Raw genomic sequence first — 21,672 nt, 5'->3', positions numbered from 1 at the left:
AATGCAGCACAAATCATGTGAAATAATTAGCAAGTCATTGATAAAGCAGCTGCAATCTGTAAAACACTGTTAACCAAACAGCAGCTGAAAAATAAGCTGAATATCGCAATGACAGCAAAAGTCACATCATCGAAACATAGAACCATGGAACTGTAGAGTTGGACTCATTTAGTTCAACTGCCTGCGACGCAGGAATCTCAGCTAAAGCAACCAATGCAGGTGGCCATCCAACCTCTGCTTAAAAACCTCCGAAAAAGGAGTCTGCAACCTCCCAAGGGAGACTGTTCTACTGTTGAACAGCTTTTACTGTCAGAAAGTTATTCCTGATGTTTAGTCGGAATCTCCTTTCTTGCAACTTGAAGCCATTGGTTCGAGTCCTACCCTCTAGAGAAGGAGAAAACAAGCTTGTTCTTGTTAATTATTTTATTTGCACATATATACAACCTGAACATAAGAGTACAGCATTAACACAGCAAGAGCTCTTGTTGTTGTTGTTCAGTCGTGTCCGACTCTTCGTGACCCCATGGACCAGAGCACGCCAGGCACGCCTATCCTTCACTGCCTCTCGCAGTTTGGCCAAACTCATGTTAGTAGCTTCGAGAACACTGTCCAACCATCTCATCCTCTGTCGTCCCCTTCTCCTTGCGCCCTCCATCTTTCCCAACATCAGGGTCTTTTCCAGGGAGTCTTCTCTTCTCATGAGGTGGCCAAAGTACTGGAGCCTCAACTTCAGCATCTGTCCTTCTAGTGAGCACTCAGGGCTGATTTCTTTAAGAATGGATAGGTTTGATCTTCTTGCAGTCCATGGGACTCTCAAGAGTCTCCTCCAGCTCTTACCTCCCCATTAATTTTCCAGGGGAGCCTCAAGCCATAGCTTTGGGTCTAGCACACAGCAAGACATGCCTCTGTCTCCCGAGCATCCAGAATCAGCCAAAACTCTCTCACACATACAGAACTCCTTTCTGGCTTTTTTTTTTCCTAGGATGACGTGGCATCCAGCTAGGTGAGGCGGGGAAAGGCCCACCCATTTGTCTCTATGGCAACAGAGCAGCCTCTTTGGATATAGTAAATGGCAGGACTTAACTGGCCAGCCAAAGCCATTACCTTAACAAAGGAACTGGTATGACTGGCTTGGCAGCCTCTTCTACTGGATTCTAAGCATTTCTGGATTGGCTTGGAAAGGACCAAGGCATCATACAGCCTGACCCACAACCATATAAGAGTATACCTCAATCCTATAGGATGCGATGCCTCCTCTCAAACCACTTTCAAGTGGGGTAGGACCATAGCTGGGGGGCAAAGCAGCTGTGCATTGGTCTACAAGGATGCCCACCACTGCAAAGGGGTGATGGGCCAAGGAAGGGGGAGTCTGTGGCCCCTGGCTGGCAAGGCAGGGGTCAGCTTCTTGGGCATTCAGCACCATGGATAGCTCTCCAGCAGTTGAGGTCAGGCATACAAGTTGTCTCAGCAAGATCTGGGTTTTATAGCAGGGCTCATTATGGAGTCTTCACCTCTTAAAAAAAATTACCCTGGCAAGTTAAAGAACTGGTGCTTTCTTTCACAGCCACTGGTTCCCTTGAGGTCATGGTAATGGTGCTTTCAGCTATGGAAATCTCTTCTCGGGACTCTCTTGGTCCCCCAAGAGTCTGGCAGCAGAGGTGTCTCATTGGGGCTGAAGGGAAGGGAGCGGGCTTCTGGTGCCCCCAGACCTATATGTGGCAAATTAGGAAGTAGACCCATCTCCTCCTCCTCCGAAGAGGAATTGCTGGATACCTCTGCCTCCAGAGTCCTGGTCTGGGGCCATGACAACCTGTTTTATGTGCTGAAGGCTCCAGTTTCAAATCCTGGCATCTGCCATTAAAGAGGACCCAGAAGCAGGTCATGGGAAAGGCCCCTCTGTGCCTGAGACCCGCTGCCAGTCAGTGCAGGTAATACTGGCCTAAATAGGGCAATGGTCTCAGTTGGTACGTTCATTAAAAATGAACGGCTTCAGCCTGAAAGAGTCTGATCCTCAACTCTCTATGTAGCAACGTCAAACATCCTACGGGATGACAGGCTTTCTGTATGGAACACCTGGCTGGTCAGAATAACGGGCATATTAGGAACACAGTATTCAGGAAGCCAATGACTAGCAGTTGCCGTGGGAGAGTTAAGATGATGGAACAGAAGAGCATCAGTCTTAAACTGGTTTTGGGGGCTGCCCTCACTCTGGCTCTGGGCATCATCAGCCATTGTTGATGCCAGGCTGATGCTAATAGGCAGTCCCTACACAGCACAGAAATCTGGGGATTGTTTCAGTAACACAGTGAGATGGAAACCAGAGAGTGGCACTCATTACAGTGGTACCTCTGGTTGTGAACATGATCCGTTCCGAGGTGTCGTTCGCACCCCGAAAAGTGAACTGCGCAGAACGCTTCTGCGGGTGCGGCAAAACCCAGAAGTAAACACTTCCGGGTTTGCCGCGTTTTTAACCCCCAAAAAACGCAACATGAAGCGTTTGCAAGAAGAGGTATGACTGCATTTGATGCTTTTCCTTCTTGGAAAGTGATGCTGTGAAGAATGAATGTTTTTATGGAAATTCTCCTTGTGTCATGGTATAGACATACGGTTTGGTAATGGAGAACGGTTATAGAATAATAATTTAATTTTAGGGAGTGTAGGAGGGAAGGGGGGGAAGAGTTTGAATAAAATTAATTTCAAATGGGATGTTGTAATGAAATTTGGAATTAAGTAAGGGAGGTTCAGGAATATAGTGAATGCAGAGGATAGGTTGAAATGATAAATAAAATGTGTAAGATGAATAATTATTTAGTAAAAGAGTGTATAAGGAAAATGTGAGAAGGAGGAAAAGTAATATGGGGATCAATTGGCAATAACTATGAATTAGGGTTAAATTGAAATCAACGGGGGGGGGGGAATCGGGGAAGTCTGTAAAAGCAATGATGATAAGTGTAAAGCAAGTGGTTAAATTGGGAAAGAATTGTTGATCACCCCAGTGAGAGGGGGGTTTGTTTGGTATGCTCCCCTTGGTGAGAGAAAGGGGAGTTGGGAAAAATGTAATCATGTATTGTAATTTGGAATTAATTGGAAATTTTTTAATAAATATTATTTTTTAAAAAAAATGGAAAGTGATGCTGGCTCGTCTATAAAACAGAGGTCAGATCTACCCCATCTGTAAATTTAAAAGCTTTTTAGTGCAAGAGTGCATCCTTGGTCATCAGTGTGGAGCAAGAGGAGTGATCAGGGCTGGCTGGGTCTATTCTCTAAAGGTCAATATGTCCAAACCAGCTGTGGAGACTGTTGCAGCTGTTTGTTAACTGGGGTCTGTTTGCTGCTCCAAGGAAATGCTTTTGGCTCCGTATCTGTCCCAGGATAGATCCAGGGTCTAGCTTCTCCACATGCCAAGCCTTTTGCAGGCTAGGCAAAGGGGGGGGGGACACAAGATTTTTGGGATGAAGAACATCTGCTACATTTTGTGTATCCTCCTCCTCCTCTCAGCCACCTACTCAAAATGTGTGCTGCATTTGTACTGAGCAGGCAGTTAACAGAAAGAACATGGCAGAACAGGCCCTTTTCTTCCATTGCCAGATGGTAGTCCCAAAAATCCTGCATCGACGTGCACCGAATCCTGCAGCCATGTTGACTCTAGAAATAGTTAATTCACAAGGACATCAACTCTTCATTAGTAGTTATTGGGAGTTTTTTTTGGGGGGGGAGGGGTTCCCAGTGCTGAACCCAGTGCTCAACCTGCCACACCTGCTCACTCTGTATTTAGATTGCAGGAAAAACTCTGGCCCCTCCTAATCTTGCTGGACCCCATCAGCCCCAGGCAGAATGGCCAATGGTGAGGGATGAAGGGAGCTGTAAGGCTTCTCCTCCTCCTCCTCCTCCTTCTCCTCCTCCTCCTCCTCCTTCTGTGATCACTTGTAGCCAAGTAAGATTGTCTTCCATAAACACAGTTTTAACAGTGAGTCCATAAGTGACTTTGGAGGCCAGTTCTGGATCCACACGCCCTTCCACAGTGTGGACATAGGTTTCCAGGTGGGAGTTGATCGTGGTGAGGGTTTGCCAGGCATGTCTTCCTCTTATCACATTTCTCCCTTTCGTCCTGAGTTTGAGCGTCTTCAAAGCCCATGACACCTTTGGTAAAGGCTGTTCTCCGATAGGAGCCCTCGCAGGCCAATGTTTCCCAGTTGTCTTTGTTTATACTACATTTTTTTAGATTTGCCTTGGGAGAGTCTTTAAACCTCTTTTGTTGACCACCACCATTACGCTTTCCATTTTTAAGTTCGGAATAAGAGTAGTTGCTTTGGAAGAAGATAATCAGGCATCCGCACAGCATGACCAGTCCAACGAAGTTGATGTTGAAGAATCATTGCTTCGACACTGGTGATCTTTGCTTCTTCCAGTACACTGGCATTAGTTTGCCTGTCTTCCCAAGTGATGTGTAATTTTTATTTTATTTTTAACATCTGGAGGTCCACAAGTTCCTCAGTCCTGGCTTAGACAACCATGGAGCCAGAACAGTTTGTCCCGACATCCACAGAGAAAGCTGTACATGGGTGGACACCCCCCACATGAAAGGAGAACCAGAACCAGACCATCTGTGAAAATGAACTCAGCGTGTTCTCCAATTCCAGCACAATACTTATTTCCTGAACAGTGGGCAAGATAAGAATCATCGGGGATTTATTTCCCCCCATTGGATACATTCTTAGCTTGATTGAACAGGAGATGTCCTTAGCTAGGACTTTTTTTTTTTTGAACACGCACTGCAGACAGTGGATAAGAGCAAAGAAGGAGCCCAGAGGTTTCTGACATTCCCTTCATCTTCTGTTATTTTGCTGTATTGGCTGCTATTAATTTTAGCATTGCTGGCACTCTGCAGATGGTAAAAGAAGCCAATAAAAAAGCCTGCCAGTTTCTGCATGGAGTGCAGTGCCGAAGATCTGCCTTTGATCTGCCACCTTCTAAAGGTCTGCCTTTTATGGGGAAGTAGCAATCAAAGCTCAGAGACACGCAAAGGAGCAAAAGGATCCCCATGCATGGAAAGAGTGCATCTCAAACACCAGACTTTGCATCACCATCACCACCCAACAGCTCGCATTTGGCCTGGAGAAGAAAAGACTGAAGGGTCTTCGCCACCCTTACCTTTTGCCCTGCTCTTTCCAGGCACAGGTCCTTACTTTAACGCTCCATGTTTGACTTTAAAGCTCCGTGTCTGAGAGCCCCCACACCCCAGAGCTCTCCTTGCAAAAACCTGCTCTTTAAAACCAAAGTGCAACAAATGGCAATTTGAGTTTTCGGAGGATTGCCATTTGCTCCGATTCAGCTTTAGAGAGTGGATTTTCGTGGGGAAAGTGTGAACAATGCAAGGAAAGTATAAAGGACAGGTAAGTGTGGAGAAGCCCCAAGAGGTGATGTGATCTTCAAACATATGGTTCTACCCCTCCTCATGAAATCTCAACAACAACCCTCTGGAGTAGGTTAGGCTGAGAGGCTGTGACTGGACCATGGTCACCCAGTGAGCTTCATGGGCAAGTTGGAATTTGAACCCAGGTCTCTCCCAGGTCAGGGTCTGATGCTGTAACCACTACAAAATAATATATTGGCTCAGTCTGGTGACCTAGACACAGCTTTCCCTGTCCCTTCCATTCCTCTGTTGTCCCATCTTTGACGCACCTGTCTGCATCAAGCCATCTTTGCCTCCTTCCATGACCGCCCTCTGTCCCTGGAGAAGCAGCCTAACACAGACTTATGGAGGGAAGTCTTGGAGCTTAATCTGTGTGCAACACGACCCACACTTCCGGTGAAAAGCAGAGCCTTTCCTGACTGAAAATCTCCAGAGATAGGAGCAGCGGGGTGGGGGGGGAGGAGACGTTCCCTCCATCTGTGTACATGCCAGTGTGCAAAGCCCTCTCTGGCATTTATCAAGGGAAGCATGAAACAACGTTTTGTCACCCTCTATCTTTCCAGCTGGCAAGTCGGAGGCCTGGAAAGTGCTTGGCGGATGCCGGCAGTTTACAAATATGTGGCAGAGCTGCCTGGAGGAAACCACAGAATCACAGAGTTGGAAGGGACCCCGAGGGTCATCTAGTCCAACCCCCCGCAACACTGGAATTTCAGCTAAAGCACCCCTGACAGATGGCCACCCAACTTCTGCTTAAAGGCCTCCAAGGAAGAAGAGTCCGGCACCTTCTAAGGGAGCCCGTTCTGCTCTTGAACGGCTCTCGTTGCCAGAAAGTTCTTCCGAATGTTTAGTCAGAATCTCCTTTCTTGCCATTTACCATATTTTTCGCACCTAGTTTTTAGAGGAGGAAAGGGGGAAAGCCCTGTTTTTTTGAGGATCAGCTGAAAGTGGTGCAGCTTCTTTTGCAAAGGGAAAAGCCCTGCTTTTTTGAGGATCAGCTGAAAGTGGTGCAGCTATTTTGCAAAGGGAAAAGCCCTGCTTTTTTGAGGATCAGCTGAAATAGGTGCAGCTTCTTTTTCAAAGAGGAAAAGGCCCGTTTTTATGGGGTTCAACTCACAGTTCTGCAGCTTCTAGTCCTACAGCCATTTCTACAGTTTACAGACAGATAATCTAATCAGCCAGTCACATGTCGCTGGGGAAACAAATAGCCTCCCTCTGCATTCAACAGTGGAGGCCTGGGCAAGGGGGCGGGGCTGGAAAGGGAGCCTTATCTCTCTCCAGATCATTTGCTGAACAGCTGTCCAGCGGCTTCCTTTCAACACCCCCTTATCTCTTTGTAAAAAAAAAGAGCATGATCTTCTTTTGGCCCCTGGGCAATTCAGCTCCAGGGACCATGCATTCACTCCATAAGACGCACAGACATTTCCTCTTACTTTTCAGGAGGGAAAAAGTGTGTCTAATGGAGCGAAAAATACGGTAAATCCATTGGTTCGGGTCCTCCCCTCTAGAGTAGCAGAAGAAAAGCCCGAACTCTCCAGCAAGTGTTCTTCTGAGGTACAGAACATACTGGAATGAAAGATGTTCCTTTCCAAGGGCGTGCCTGGTATTGCTGAGTCAAAGGGACGTGTGTAGGGAGCAAAAATACACAGCTGCCTCTGTGAGCCAGGGGGCTTTTTCAAGAGGTCTCTCCTCTCCTCTCCCTCTTTGTGGCTGTTGTTGCCCTGAGGACGTTTTCGCAGACCCAACACAGAATGATGCAGGAACAGGATGAGGCAGGCTTACAATTGAACACCTGCAAAACTGATCTCTCTGTACCGGGAGGCAGCAAACAGCAGCAGCCCGGCTAAGAGCCATTTTCAGCTGGACTCCAGCCTAGCCATGGGCAAGGCAAGGCCACTTGGGAAAACCAGAGTGCTGATCTCTCCAGCTCTTGTGCAGCAGCCAAGAGATCATGGTGGGAGGTGGAGGTGGTGGTGGGAGAATCCACCTTCCCATGCTTTGCAACCCAAGGATTTCACGGAGTCCACTTTTCTCTCTGAACGAACGCAGAGTGGCAGGCACCTCCCATTAACATGCAGGAGTGCTGAGCTAAGCTGATGAGTTCAGCGTTGAAAGGTTTTAATTAACGGCCGGCTTGGATATTTATTGAGGAGGAAATTGCCGCTCCCAGCCAGTTGCTTGCTACTGAGGGCTGCTAAATTGGGACTGGGAAACAGTTAGAAATCTTTCATCTGTCCAGAATCATTCACTTCATTGGATGTCCAAAACTTCTAGCGTTGTGAGATGCTCTCTGTATCCACTTTCTCCACACCAGGCTTCATTTGATAAACTTCTTTCATGTCACCTTTTAACAAGACTTGGGGGACGACCAGCAACACTGCCGCAGGTGATTGCAGTGAGCTGCAGTGAGCGAGCTGGGATAGACGGATTCAGGGATATCCTTAGGGTACCCTGGACCTAAGTTGTTCAGGGCTTCATAAATTAATACAGTGGAACCTTGGTTCTCGAACGCCTTGGTACTCAAACATTTTGGCTCCCAAACGCCGAAAACCTGGAAGTAAGTGTTCTGGTTTTCGAACATTTTTCAGAAGCTGAATGTCCGATGCGGTTGTCGGCTATTGTTTCCAGGGTGCCTGCGCCAATCGGAAGCCACGCCTTGGTTTTCGAATGTTTCGGAAGTCGAACGGACTTCTGGAATGGATTACATTCGAGAACCACTGTACAAGGAACTCAAACCTGGCTCCGTAGTAGATGGGCAGCCAGCATAGAGGCATTAAGAATGGTGTCCTGTGTTCTTGAGCAGATGCCCTCTCTCTCTCTTTCTCTTTTTTATAATAGTACCAGTTACAGGTTGGTAGCCGTGTTGGTCTGCCATAGTCGAAACAAAATAGAAAGTTCTTTCCAGTAGCACCTTAGAGACCAACTGAGTTTGTTCTTGGTATGAGCTTTCGTGTGCATGCACACTTCTTCAGATAAACTCAGTTGGTCTCTAAGGTGCTACTGGAAAGAATTTTCTATTTTATAATAGTATTTATTGAGTTTACATTTTTACCATAACCACAATCCATTAATTAATCATGTCACCAAAAACATTGCTCAAACTGAGCTTCGACTCCCCCCCCCTTCCCACTCTCTGGCTTTCCTAAATATTCACTTAAATCTTAGCATTTCCATAACAACCTATTTGCCTTCTTTCTATCTTGATAAGATTTACCTTTTTAATTGTAAATCAGTTCCCAATATTAACATTACAAAATGTTTTAGCTCAAACCTACCAAAGTTTTCATATGTTTACAGCGCTCTTTCCTATATTGTATAAATTTACTCCAGTCCTTATCAAACAGTTCGTTACGCTGGTTTCGGATCTTCCCCGTCAGCTTTGCCAGTTCTGCATATCCCATATATTCTACACCTGCTGTCGCTGTAGCCAGTGTGGTGTAGTGGTTAAGAGCGGTAGACTCGTAATCTGGGGAACCGGGTTCGCGTCTCCGCTCCTCCACATGCAGCTGCTGGGTGACCTTGGGCTAGTCACACTTCTCTGAAGTCTCTCAGCCCCACTCACCTCACAGAGTGTTTGTTATGGGGCAGGAAGGGAAAGGAGAATGTTAGCCGCTTTGAGACTCCTTCGGGTAGTGAAAAGCGGGATATCAAATCCAAACTCTTCTTCTTCTTCTTCTTCTTCTTCTTCTTCTTCTTCTTCTTCTTCTTCTTCTTCTTTTTCCAAACCAGGCCCAAGGGTGGCCCAATGTAGAAAGCACTGCAGTAATCCAGCCTCAAGTTCACTAGCACATGGACTTTAATATTTTGTTGGGAGCCACCCAGTCAGATGGGTGGATGATGGTGATGATGATGATGATGATGATGATGATGATGATGATAATAATAATAATAATAATAATAATAATAATAATAATAATAATAATAATAATAATAGGCTGCAGTGGTCAGGATGTTGCCATGTCATTAAAGTGAAGTATCATCTTGACCTCAGGACCCTGGATTTTGGTCCTGTTTTTTCTTTTCTTCCCCCTCTGTTCCAGATATCTTTTCAGCAGAGCCAGCAATGCTAAGTTCACAAAAGCCTCCCCCACTCCCACCGCCAAACTCTGCACACATCCTTATCTACATCCTGGAAAGTAATGACTTTGGAAAACAAACAGAGAGAAGTCTATACAGTATCTTGAAAGATAAACAGACTCTGGGGCTTAGAGAGCTGTGACAGATTGCTGGTACCGAATGGGAAAGTGGGATGGAAGAAAGAATGAATGAATGAATGGGAGAAACATACCGGTCCATGGTTGCTGTCAGATAGAGGATCTGGGGCAGTGGGTCCTTGCCATTTTGGTTGCTCTGTCTGTAGAGAGGTAGAAGTAGGGGGTCCTCTGAATTCTGCGCTTCTCTAGTGGTGACTCATATATTCAGATGCTCCTCACAAGATTTATTTTTTAAAACACACACACACACACACACCAATCATCTCACTTCAGTATATAAAGTAGCAAGTCAGGGAGAGGGACACATGAAACCTTTCTCCCTGCTGTGCTAGATTTCTCCATGCAGGGAACATTAAAAATGTGCCTTCGCCAGTTTCAACCTAAAGCTGTGCAGTCCAGAATTCTGTGGTCTGGTCTACCACTTTGTTTTGCATTCAGATTGGCTCTGAATTTCAAGCCATTGTGGTGGTGAAAACACCACAGCCAATCAAAAGGCCTTTGATCAAGAGACCTGTGCTAGGCTTGATATGAAAACCTTCAAATTCATTGAGCATTATTTTGCCCCAGAATTTGGGGATAGCAAATCTGGATTTGTCTTGAGCATCTCTTCCATCGGTCACCAAACACGGTTTTAGATTTCCATCTAGGAAACAGGTTATATTTTTGGCAGTCCTCTCAGCCATCTGAATGCCAGACCCTTCCGAATTTTGTTGTGGGTGGGTGGGGGTATCTGTTTGAATGATGCCCTGAGTCCCTCCTGATTCTTTGGATCCTGTATCTTGGGGGGTAGAAGGTATATGCTGAAGACACCACAGTCTCCGTGGACCTTCATCCCAAGGAAACTGAAACTGGATAAGTGCAGGAACCCTTGGGAGTCTCTTGCCACTCAGAGGTTGGGCTGACGTGCAACAATATCTTTTCGGAATGAGAATGGAGTCCTTGATGGAGGCAGGCAGTGACAACTGTAGCATGCCAGGTAGAAATGAGCAATAGGATGGCCTGATGGGACATCCCCAGCTGTCTATTTGGGGAACATCACATGAGGCTGTTGAAATCATGTTGGCCTTCTGCTTCTTCTACATCTCGTGCAGTTTTATTTTGTTGTTTTGTGGCTCGAGACATGATTGTGTCTTTCCCACTCCCGGGAAGGACTGACGCTCACATGTCATCTATTTGAACCTGCAGGAAAATGGCTGTAATGTAGGTCTTTGGGGTGAAATGGAGAACAGAATCAACAGGTGCTTGAAGTCCAAATGGACTGCAACTCATAAGGACGTAAAGAAGAGCCTGGTGGATCAGGCCAATGGCCCATCTAATCCAGCATCCTGCTCTCACAGTGGCCCACTAGATGCCCTTTATGGGCCATTGGCCTGGTCCATCAGCAGGATTCGATCTCAAGAGGACTCTCCCTTCCTGTGTTTTCCAGCAACTGGTATTTTCAGAAGCATTGCTGCCTCGGACTGTGTAGGCAGAGCATAACCAAATGTGGTTATTAGCCACCCATAGCCCTCTCCTCCTCCATTAATTTGTCCAATCCTCTTTTAAACCCATCCAAGTTGGTGGCTATTGTTGCTTCCTTGTGGAAGCAAGTTCCATAGTTTATGCACTGCATTAAAAAAGTACTTTATCTGAAGAAGTGTACATGCACACGAAAGCTCATACCAAGAACAAACTTAGTTGGTCTCTAAGGTGCTTCTGGAAGTATTTTTTTTATTTTTTATTTTGTTTTGACTATGGCGGACCGACACGACTACCTACCTGTTTCTTTTCTCTGTCTTGTATCTTCCAAGGTTCATTGGATGTCCACAAATTCTCCCTCGAGAGAGGAAGAAAAAGGTTTTTTCTCTCTGTGTGTCAGACCAGGAGCAGCCTGCGAAGTGAGAAAGTGTTTTGGGATTGTTGTTGTTTCTTTTGATATACAGTAGAAAAATAGGGGTAGTTGGCTTTCACTGCCCAACTCCCCAAGGTACTAAGTTCCCTAAGTCCATGTTTGGTTAGAGGTGAATGGATGGATGGAGGCAGGATGCAGTGAAAGCAAGGCAGATCTTTATTTTTCTGTTGCAACGGAGTTCCCTCCCCTCCTAGCAAGGAGGCAAGATTGACCCAGAACCAAGAAGAAACATCTCTTTTAAAGGGTTTGCATTTTGGCATGGTGGACACCCCCTCTACAAACAGAAATTGCATGACACATAAGGTGGGGTTAGGGACCCAGGTGGCGCTGTGGGTTAAACAACAGAGTCTAGGGCTTGCTGATCAGAAGGTCGGCGGTTCGAATCCCTGCCATGGGGTGAGCTCCCGTTGCTCGGTCCCAGCTCCTGCCCACCTAGCAGTTCGAAAGCACATCAAAGTGCAAGTAGATAAATAGGGACCGCTCCAGCGGGAAGGTAAACGGCGTTTCCGTGCGCTGCTCTGGTTTGCCAGAAGCGGCTTTGTCATGCTGGCCACATGACCCGGAAGCTGTCTGTGGACAAACGCCGGCTCCCTTGGCCTATAGAGCGAGATGAGCGCCGCAACCCCAGAGTCGGACACGACTGGACCTGATGGTCAGGGGTCCCTTTACCTTTACCTTTAAGGTGGGGTTACTGTGGCTCAGGCAGGCCAAGGTGTGATATTCCTGAGGATTCCAGATTCATAGTTCCAGACACAGTTTAGACAAAACACTTGCATTTGATAAGACAACCAGGATGCCCACCAGACGTCGCTCAATGCGGAGCATCTGGGCAAAAATGACAATTAATGCAAAGGAGGTTCATAGATATAGGAGAGGAATCCCTTCAGATACTTCCCCTGATTGCTATCTGCCTACGTTTTCTCGGGCAAGGGGGATTAAGGAGGCAGAGGAAATATTCAGAGTCCTTAGAAGATGGCTTTGGGATTGCTTTCCTGTACTGTTTTAGACATGTGGTCTATATACTGGTACTTATGTATGTGTGTTTACCTTGTGCAGTTATCAACAGTTACAGGTAGGTAGCCGTGTTGGTCTGCCATAGTCAAAACAAAATAAAAAAAAATATTTCCAGTATCACCTTAGAGACCAACTAAGTTTGTTCTTGGTATGAGCTTTTGTGTGCATGGACACTTATTCAGATACACTGAAACAGAAGTCACCAGACCCTTATATATAGTGAGAGAGTGAGGAGGGGTATTACTCAGAAGGGTGGTGGGAATGGGTGATGGGCTGATAGGTGTGGAAAACCTGTTGATGACTGTTAACGACTGCAATTGGTCTTACAGGAAAAAGCAAATGGTGAGATGGCTAAAGATAGCTTTGTCATGTATAATGAGATAATAATCCAATTTCAGTGTATCTGAAGAAGTGTGCGTGCACACAAAAGCTCATACCATGAACAAACTTAGTTGGTCTCTAAGGTGGTACTAGAAGGATTTTTTTTATTTTTTATTTTGTTTCAGTTATCAACATTTATTCTATATTTGAATTCCTATAATGCTTTGTACTTTTTTCCACTTCTCTCTTTTCATCCATGTAAGGATCTCATCCCTTCTGGCTTTGGGCGTGGGGAATTCAAACTTCAGGCCTACTTCATCTTTCCAAGGATGAGATGTAGCCAACAAAATGGGCCCTGGCTGATGCCATAATAAATGTCTTTAAGGTGCTGCCATATCTTGAAAGGTGGTTGCCTTTGGATAGATATTTGCCTTAAAAAACCATTCACCATTCAGTTTCTTCTGACTAATGGATTCCCCCCATAACCCCGTAATTGAGCTAAATTATAGGCCTGCAATCAAATGCGGCATTTCCTGTTTATTTGAAGCTCACCTATGAAAGCCTGCCTTCTTTAGCTCCGCAGCCCATGTATATGAGAGACTATGAATGGAGAAGGCTTGCTGTGGTGGCCCTCCTCTGTCTCCACAGTTGGAGGCAGCAATGCTTCTGAAAATACCAGTTGCTGGAAGCCACAGGAGGGGAGAGTGTCGCTCTTGGGCTCGGGTCCTGCTTGCAGGTTTCTCACCTGGTTAGCTGCTGCGAGAACAGGGTGTTGGGCTAGGTGGTTTTGATCATTATGGTGGCCCTTTCCTGAACTTTCTCCAACACCCCTTCTGAGGTGAGGCAACCAGAGCTGTACACAGTGTTCCCAAGGCAGCCACACCAGAGATCTGTATAATGTTATGGACTCTTCCACGAGGGCCAAAAAAAATACAAAGGCTCATTCAGTACGGAAGGTGATGTAACTGCTGGAGACGTGCTATCTCCATGCTTTAATGTCTAAGTACGAAGCATTTGACGGCAGAAAGTCTGAAAGCAGCTGGCTGCGAGGAGCAAAGGCTGCTGCCTGCATCAAGTTCCATCCAGGAAGGAACAGAGCCATCTCTGACTTTGGGAAAGGAACCACCCCGTTAGCCGCTGGGCTTTTATGAGCAGCGTTAGGAATCCAGGCCAGCCAGTGGGAGTGTAAGACCTCCAGACAGATGTTCTTTCCACATCTGCTTGCGATTGCCGTTAATTACATGCCCGGACTGCCTCGCAGCCAAACTCCAATGACAAAGTCTCTTTGCGTGCTTATTCCGGCTTGTTGCTTTCAAGTTCTGATGTTGGTACCTTTCTGCTTCCACCCCATCAGGGGCACAGCACTGTCTGCCAGTGCCCGGGGTGTGGGGTGGCTCAGGCTGTGGGGTGGCTCACGCGCCAGGCAGGGGTGCGGCACGGAGGTTGAAGAGTATCCTCCACACTCCCCAACCCTCACCCACCAATGGGCAGGTGCACATGGGCTGGATCTCTGTGGGGAGCACCTGGTTTACAGCCTCTTACGTGTGCCCAGGGCCACGGCCCCCTGGCACCCCCAACACTACGTCACTGCACCCCATCCCTCCCCACTCCGGAAAGTGCAGGTGCAGAAGTGACAGGTTGAGACAGGCTTGTGCTTTAACTAGTTAAGGAAAAGGCCCTCCATCTAGCTTGGGAAGGATCGAGGGAAGGCCAGCCTCACCAGAAAACAGAGAGGGGCATGATGGAAGAGCTGCAAATTGTCAGTTCTTTAATTTATTATTAGTGGGTTTTTACTCCCAGGTGCCAAGGTAAGTTGGCCAGCCTTGGATATGATAAAGTTTGACTTTGGGGTGGAGATGCCCGTGTGTTGATGTGGTTAGAGTGCTGAACTAAGTAAAATGTAAAGGTAAAGGACCCCTGGATGGTTAAGTCCAGTCTAAGGCAACTATGGGGTTGCAGCGCTCATCTCTCTTTCATGCCAAGGGAGCTGGTGTTTGTCCACAGACAGCTTTCTGAGTCAGCATGACTTCACTGCTTCTGGCACAACAAAATGCCATGACGAGTGCCAGAGCGCATGGAAACCCCGTTTACTTTCCCACCACAGTGGTACCTATTTATCTACTTGCACTGGCATGCTTTCGAACTGCTAGGTTGGCAGGAGCTGGGACAGAGCAATGGGAGCTCACCCCGTCGCAGGGATTTGAACCGCCCACCTTCTGACCGGCAAGCCCAAGAGGCTCAGTGGTTTAGACCACAGCACCACCCACTGAACTAAGTAGGACCGGGGGGGGGGGCAGTGTCCAAATCCCTGCTCAGCCATGAAGTTCACTGGGTGACTTGGGCCAGCATTTTCCTGCTTGCAGGGGGTAAGACAAGATGGTCCTCAGGGTCCCTTCCAACACCACAATTCTATGATTCTATGTGTGAATGTTAAAGGATAGCTGTAGTTCCCCTTCTCGTGTTGTTTAGGGACGTGTGAATTGTTGTTGTTGTTCAGTCGTTCAGTCGTGTCCGACTCTTCGTGACCCCATGGACCAGAGCACGCCAGGCACGCCTATCCTTCACTGCCTCTCGCAGTTTGGCCAAACTCATGTTAGTAGCTTCGAGAACACTGTCCAACCATCTCATCCTCTGTCGTCCCCTTCTCCTTGTGCCCTCCATCTTTCCCAACATCAGGGTCTTTTCTAGGGAGTCTTCTCTTCTCATGAGGTAGCCAAAGTACTGGAGCCTCAGCTTCAGGATCTGTCCTTCCAGTGACCACTCAGGGCTGATTTCTTTAAGGATGGATAAGTTTGATCTTCTTGCAGTCCATGGGACTCTCAAGAGTCTCCTCCAGCACCATAATTCAAAAGCATCAATTCTTCGGCGATCAGCCTTCTTTATGGTCCAGCTCTCACTTCCGTACATTAAAATGCAGCCCAACCCTACTACAAATCATGGGGGATTACAAATCATGGGGTAGATTACAGAATAAAAAGTAGGGGGTGGAGGAGAAGATCAGTCCATTTGTGCAATGGATGCTCTCTGCCTTACAATTCACAGGCAACCAAGTGTTTTGTCTTTTTCATTGGCACTGAAATCTCGGAGGCAAGAAGGCTCCTTTTGGCACACAGACTGAAAATGCCGCTTCGATAGCCTGTTTTGTGCTGCTCCACTGTAAAACATGTTGGTTGGAGTTATTCCCTGGCCTCGTGACACGGGTATTCTGGCTGCCTGCTTGTTTCTCGCTGCTGCTAACATGGTGTCTGCCCCGGATGGTGGGCAGCAGCTGAGTCAGGAAGTTGGAGGCTTCTAATTTGGGACACACTGTCTGGGTGGTTCAGCAAATGTGCTGAGGCAGCCTTGTGGGTGAGAGAAGAACTCTGGCGAACTCTGACAAGGCAGAGGAACGACAGCCAGCCTTCCTACCTTGCCAAGTAGGCACTGGGGGCTTTTCTTGGGCTTTACCCTGACATTGCCAGAAACTGCAAAATTGTGGGATGGGGGAGATGATGGGGCTATAAACCATGGCAACCCCTTCTTTCTTCACAGCTTCCTTTCAAGACACCCTCCAAAGCAGGCATGTCCAAAGTCTGTTTCAGGGGCCTAATCCGGCCCCTGTGGCAGTTTATATCCTGGGATAAAATCCTAAAAGAACTCAACAACTTCAACCCTTAAGAAAGCTCAATTACTTCAATCTTAAAAAAAAAAAAGCTCAACAACTACAGTCGGCCCTCCACTTCATCAGATCTGGCCCTCTTTGAAAAAAGATTGGACACCACTGCTCTAATGAGTCCATTAAAAAGGACAACTGCTCAGGAACACAGAAAATATAGTGGGGCTTATTTCTGAGTAAGCAGAAATAGGGTGGCACTGTAAGGCTGGCACCGGGGCCCTCAAACTCAGCAGGACTTAATTAAATAAGAGGTCAATAACCCCCTGTGGGCATGGAGAACTGCGTCTCTGCACCTGAAAAACTTCACTGGTCTCAGCCCAGAATTCGGCCAGAGACAAAAGGGAAAGTGCTGTAAATTAGAAAGCTTTATCCTGACTCACTTTCCCAACCACACTGTTGGGTTTTTGGTCAGGCTGCAATACCACTTTCATACGCGGATCTCTGTTGTCTTTGACATCAGTTTTGAATATTGCAAATGATGCCATTAGTTATCATCATCTGAATTGTAAACCACTCCAGGGCAAAGGAAAAGCCACACTAATCTCCTTATGTCCTTTATCTAGAACACTCCCAACACTCCTCTGTGCATTGCGAAGAGAAATATGCAGCGGTGAGAAAGGTGTCCTTCGGGACATCTTGACTTCCCTGATTGATTTTGGACTGAGCGTCTGTTTTGTATTGTCCCAGGTTCAGTTCCCAGCACCAACGGACAGGACACATACAAACATAGAATTGTATGCAGGAAGACTCAGAAAAGTGCTGTACTAGACGGAACAGTGGTCTAACTCAGTAAAAGGTAGATTCACATGTTTATATATTTCCATGGAAAATCTCCAGATAAACTTCCAATGAACTCAAAGTTTCACAAGCACTGATAACGAGAGTGAGAGAGCTGATTGTGTGTGGCTTGAAAATGACAATATTGTGGAAGGAAGTCCAGGAATGTAGGGCTTGGAATCTTCATTGGATATCTGCAGTCTTCTATCTTCCAGTCTTATATGCAGTAAAACCGGTATACCTTCTCTGCAATACTCTTACTTCCTTTTGCAAAATTATTTTGAGGCATGCATTTTTAGCACCCGCTTTACTTTTACGGCTGCAAGTTGCTTTAATTGGTTTTTAATATTGTGTTTTAATTCTGTAACCCACCCTGGGATCTTAGGGCAATGCAGTAAATAAATAGAAGGCTCCCAGTCCTGGCCTTCAAAAACATCAAGCAATTTCCTAATTACTGGTGTTCTGTTGCCACCATAAAAACACCATTATCTCTTGATAGCTTGGCCAAATATGGGACGTGCTTGGAACAGCAAAACTTTATTACTCTAGTAAAAGCTGAATACATCAGCTTCTTATGTGATTTGTTTCTAATACCTGTGTTTGGATACTTTGTATTTTAACATATAATTAAAACGCTATTCCTAATGCAAACCCTAATGCTAATCCTACCCCCTAATCCTCAGGACCCACATCAACCACCCTTCTCCTTCTCCCCCTAAAACCCCTCTCACTCTTTCCCCACAACCTTTTCCCAGCTGTCACACTCCACCCTTAGCCAACCAGCACACGATGCTCCTCTTACCTTACAAATATCTCCCATGAAGCATTTTACTGTGCGTATCTTGTTCCATCTTGTCCTTTGCAACGGGTAGCAAAATGTCTTGAGCCGGCCCTTACTACAACTCTTCCTCTCCTTTGTCAGTTAGCCTCTCTTGTCTACAGCTGCAGTCTTTAAACCTGTTCAAGCATCATGTTCACCTATGCAGGCAACATGCAGGTGATCGGGGCAAGCAGGGAGGAGTGGGCCTGCTGCTTCCTTTGTGCTTTCCTCCAAACTTCGCCCTCCAACATGTGCAGAGAGGGGCATGGCTGTTAGACCTTAGAGGGCCCATCCCCACTTGCATAGAGGCACTGCACGCAAGTAGTGTGGGAATGTTTTGGGATGCAGGAGAGGGTATGTTGTTTGAGATATCCTATTCCAACTCGCGTTTACAAGTCCCAGAAATTAGCAGAGTTCTCATTCCCCTTTTAAACACACACACGCAGCAGATAGCTTGCTCAGGTTTGTTAAAACCTCTGTAATAAATGTCCTGGTATTTTCCCCATTAGTCCCTCTCAAAATAAGACACTACACAGTCTTCTATAAAAGCATAAAACGTTTACTCACGAGAAATCATCTGTTCACAATTGGATCCCAGACAGTAGACTTAAACTTAGTAAAAGTAACATTTACTCAGGAGACTGTTCCATAAGGGAAAAACAGCCCCTTTGTGTTCTCTTGGCTCATAGCGATGTTGTTCCTTTGAGAACGGCGTCCAAAAGAGAGAGGAAGATGGAGTGTGGTCCCTGTGGTTTTGTGTTAATCTGCCCAGGTGAGACCACACCCATCTCCAGTTACACAGAGGAAATCCAACCCAGCCCAGGGGAGACAGCGAGTTCCGACTGGCTGGCCTAGAGTTCCCTTTCTATGTCCACTCTAGCAATGTTGCATTTGACTGCTCCTGCGTTTTACATCCCACAAGTAGCATTGCTTGAATAGGGCTCCTCCCTCTCCCCAATCATTCCAGGAGTCTACCGCCAGGGCCAAATTTAGGGGGCTCCAGCTGTCTCTGCTCCTCCCGTTTGGAGTCTGCTCTGCAAGTGGTGCTTGCACAAAGTTAACTTTTTCACCAATCTGTGTTCCAACAGGTCATGGATCTACCTTATAATTTTACGGACTACTATGATGATTCAAGCCGCTACTACAGTGACGACTACTACATCACCACCGATGAAAGCCATCGGACAAAGGAACCAGCCCAAGACTTTACATTCATCACTCGGATCTTTGCTCTCCTAATCTTCACAGTCACTTGCATTCTGGGCCTCCTGGGCAACGGCTTGGTCATTGCTGTCATCACGCTCAAGATGAAGAAGTCGGTCAATGCCATCTGGTTCCTTAATTTGGCGGTGGCCGACTTCCTCTTCAATGTCTTCCTGCCCTTGAACATTGCCTACACTGCCATGGGCTACCATTGGGTCTTCGGCAAAGGAATGTGTAAGGTCAACACCTTCCTTCTTATTCTCAATATGTACACCAGTGTGTTCTTGTTGACCATGATCAGCATCGATCGCTGCATCTCAGTGGCTTTTCCAGTCTGGTCTCAAAACCACCGGAATCCTAAGATTGCTTGGTTCCTGTGTGCCCTCATCTGGGTTCTTGGCTTTCTGTTGAGTTCTCCCGCCCTTCTTTTTCGGGACACAGCAATGTATCAAGACCGTGTCATTTGTTTTAACAACTACTCTTTGTCCAGCCTTTCAACTCACCACCATCTAGGCGATAAGAGGCATAAGACGGTCACCATCCTGCGGTTCCTGGCTGGTTTCATAGTACCAATGACTGTCATCACAGTGTGTTACATTATCATTATTGCCCGCCTGAAAAGAAACCGCCTCGCCAAGTCCAAAAAGCCCTTGAGAATCATCATTGCCATTATAATGACTTTCTTCTTCTGTTGGTGCCCATACCATGTGCTCAACCTCATGGAAACCCAGCACCACTTTCTCAGCAAAACCATCCTTGAGAATGGAATACCAATTGTCACGGCCATTGCTGTTTCCAACAGTTGCATGAACCCTGTTCTTTATGTCTTCATGGGCCAAGATTTCAAAAAGTTTAAGGTGACTGTCCTGTCCAGGCTGGCCAATGCGCTGAGTGAGGACACTGTCCATTCAACGATTGCCCGCAGGAGCTTCACAAAACCCTCTTCAATGTCTGAAAAGGAGACAATTCTAGTCTGAGCTGTAGAATATACGCATCTGTTGGTCTGCTCACAGAGGCAAGGAGGAGGTTGGATTTTGCAGAGTGGCTTTTCCAACTCCAACCTGATATTCCCGGGGCTTCTAAATTTTCAGTGGTTCCGAAAAAGGAATTATGCATCATATCAATACAATGCTGTCATCCATCCTCATGGGGTAAATTACAAAGGCCATCCCATAAACATTTGCCCATAGTCACCCTTGCAAGCTTCAAGGCCAAGTCTTCAAAATTGAACTTCGCTGCATTAAACTATCCTTCAGTAATGAAAAAACAGGAACTATGGAATAAACTCTGTTGTTCATGCTCCCTTGCTCCAAACATTTGAAAGTGTAGGACAGATTTTCAATAGGCTAGAGCAGAGAGAACACTGTAGGCTTAGTTTTTAAAATAACAATTATCTGATTGCAACTATGCATGTTGAAGACGGCACAGAAGCAAGCAGGCCGTGCTGCTTCCAAAGCAATATTCGTACTCTCACATTCATTTATTATTTAGACCACTTCTACCCTTCTCTTCAGCCAAAAAGGCTTGCAGAGCGTCTTGTATACAATCAGTCAAAACAAGACAATCCCTGCCCACAGGTTTACAATCTAGAATACAACAGCAACAACACGACACACAAGGGGCAGGGGCAGGGGAGGGAAGAGGAAACAATCAAACTCAACCACCTATTCTTAAACAGTGGTTCCTACAATGACCAGTTGGGTGCAGTTCAGGGGCAGCAGATGCCTGACGGAGGTGGGTGGGCCTCCAGGGAAGCCAATGAAATGAGTCCTGCCTCCTGTCTCTTCTACCGAGGCTGTCTGATGGAATGGCTGCCCCCAAATTCATGCCCCGGCTGACCTCTTAGCAACTCCACCAAACGACTGGTGTAGCCAAAATGACAAAAAAAGCACTCGATTATTCTAAATATCTGTGGCATAGTTCAGCTCACAGTGCATTTGTCCCCATTGTTGACCCCCATTGACAAAGCCAAATTCTCATAGGAGGGTCATTTTTCATATCAAAATGGGACCTGCGATCTGGCGGGCTGCTGTTCGAAAGGCCGGTCAGCCATGCTCTTTTCAAGGAGATGCTGTAATAGTAATAAGAAGAATAAGAATAATTTATTATTTGTACCCCACCCATCTGGCTGGGTTTCCCCAGCTGCTCTGGGCGGCTTCCAACAAAGATTGAAATTACATTAAAATGTCACACATTAAAAACTTCCCTAAACAGGGCTGCCTTCAGATGTCTTCTAAATGTCAGGTAGTTGTTTATCTCTTTGGCATCTGATGGGAGGGCGTTCCACAGGGTGGGCGCCACTACCGAGAAGGCCCTCTGCCTGGTTCCCTTTGCTTTCGTGGTGATGGAACTGCCAGAAGGCCCTCG

General features: G+C 46.5%; 1 protein-coding gene across 1 annotated transcript in view; it reads left to right on the top strand.

The window, feature by feature from the left end:
• Window positions 1-20,768, top strand: part of CMKLR1 (chemerin chemokine-like receptor 1) — a 31,079-nt gene extending 10,311 nt beyond the window's left edge. The window contains exon 3 of the mRNA XM_033159296.1: window positions 19,191-20,768. Within this exon, the coding sequence (XP_033015187.1) occupies window positions 19,194-20,282 (1,089 nt within the window). The 5' untranslated portion in view covers window positions 19,191-19,193 and the 3' untranslated portion in view covers window positions 20,283-20,768. The remainder of the gene's footprint in view (window positions 1-19,190) is intronic.
• The last annotated feature ends 904 nt before the right edge of the window (window positions 20,769-21,672 follow it).

Source organism: Lacerta agilis, chromosome 8, assembly GCF_009819535.1.
Source record: "Lacerta agilis isolate rLacAgi1 chromosome 8, rLacAgi1.pri, whole genome shotgun sequence".
Taxonomy (NCBI): Eukaryota; Metazoa; Chordata; class Lepidosauria; order Squamata; family Lacertidae; genus Lacerta; species Lacerta agilis.
This window is presented reverse-complemented; position numbering and strand designations above follow the sequence as displayed.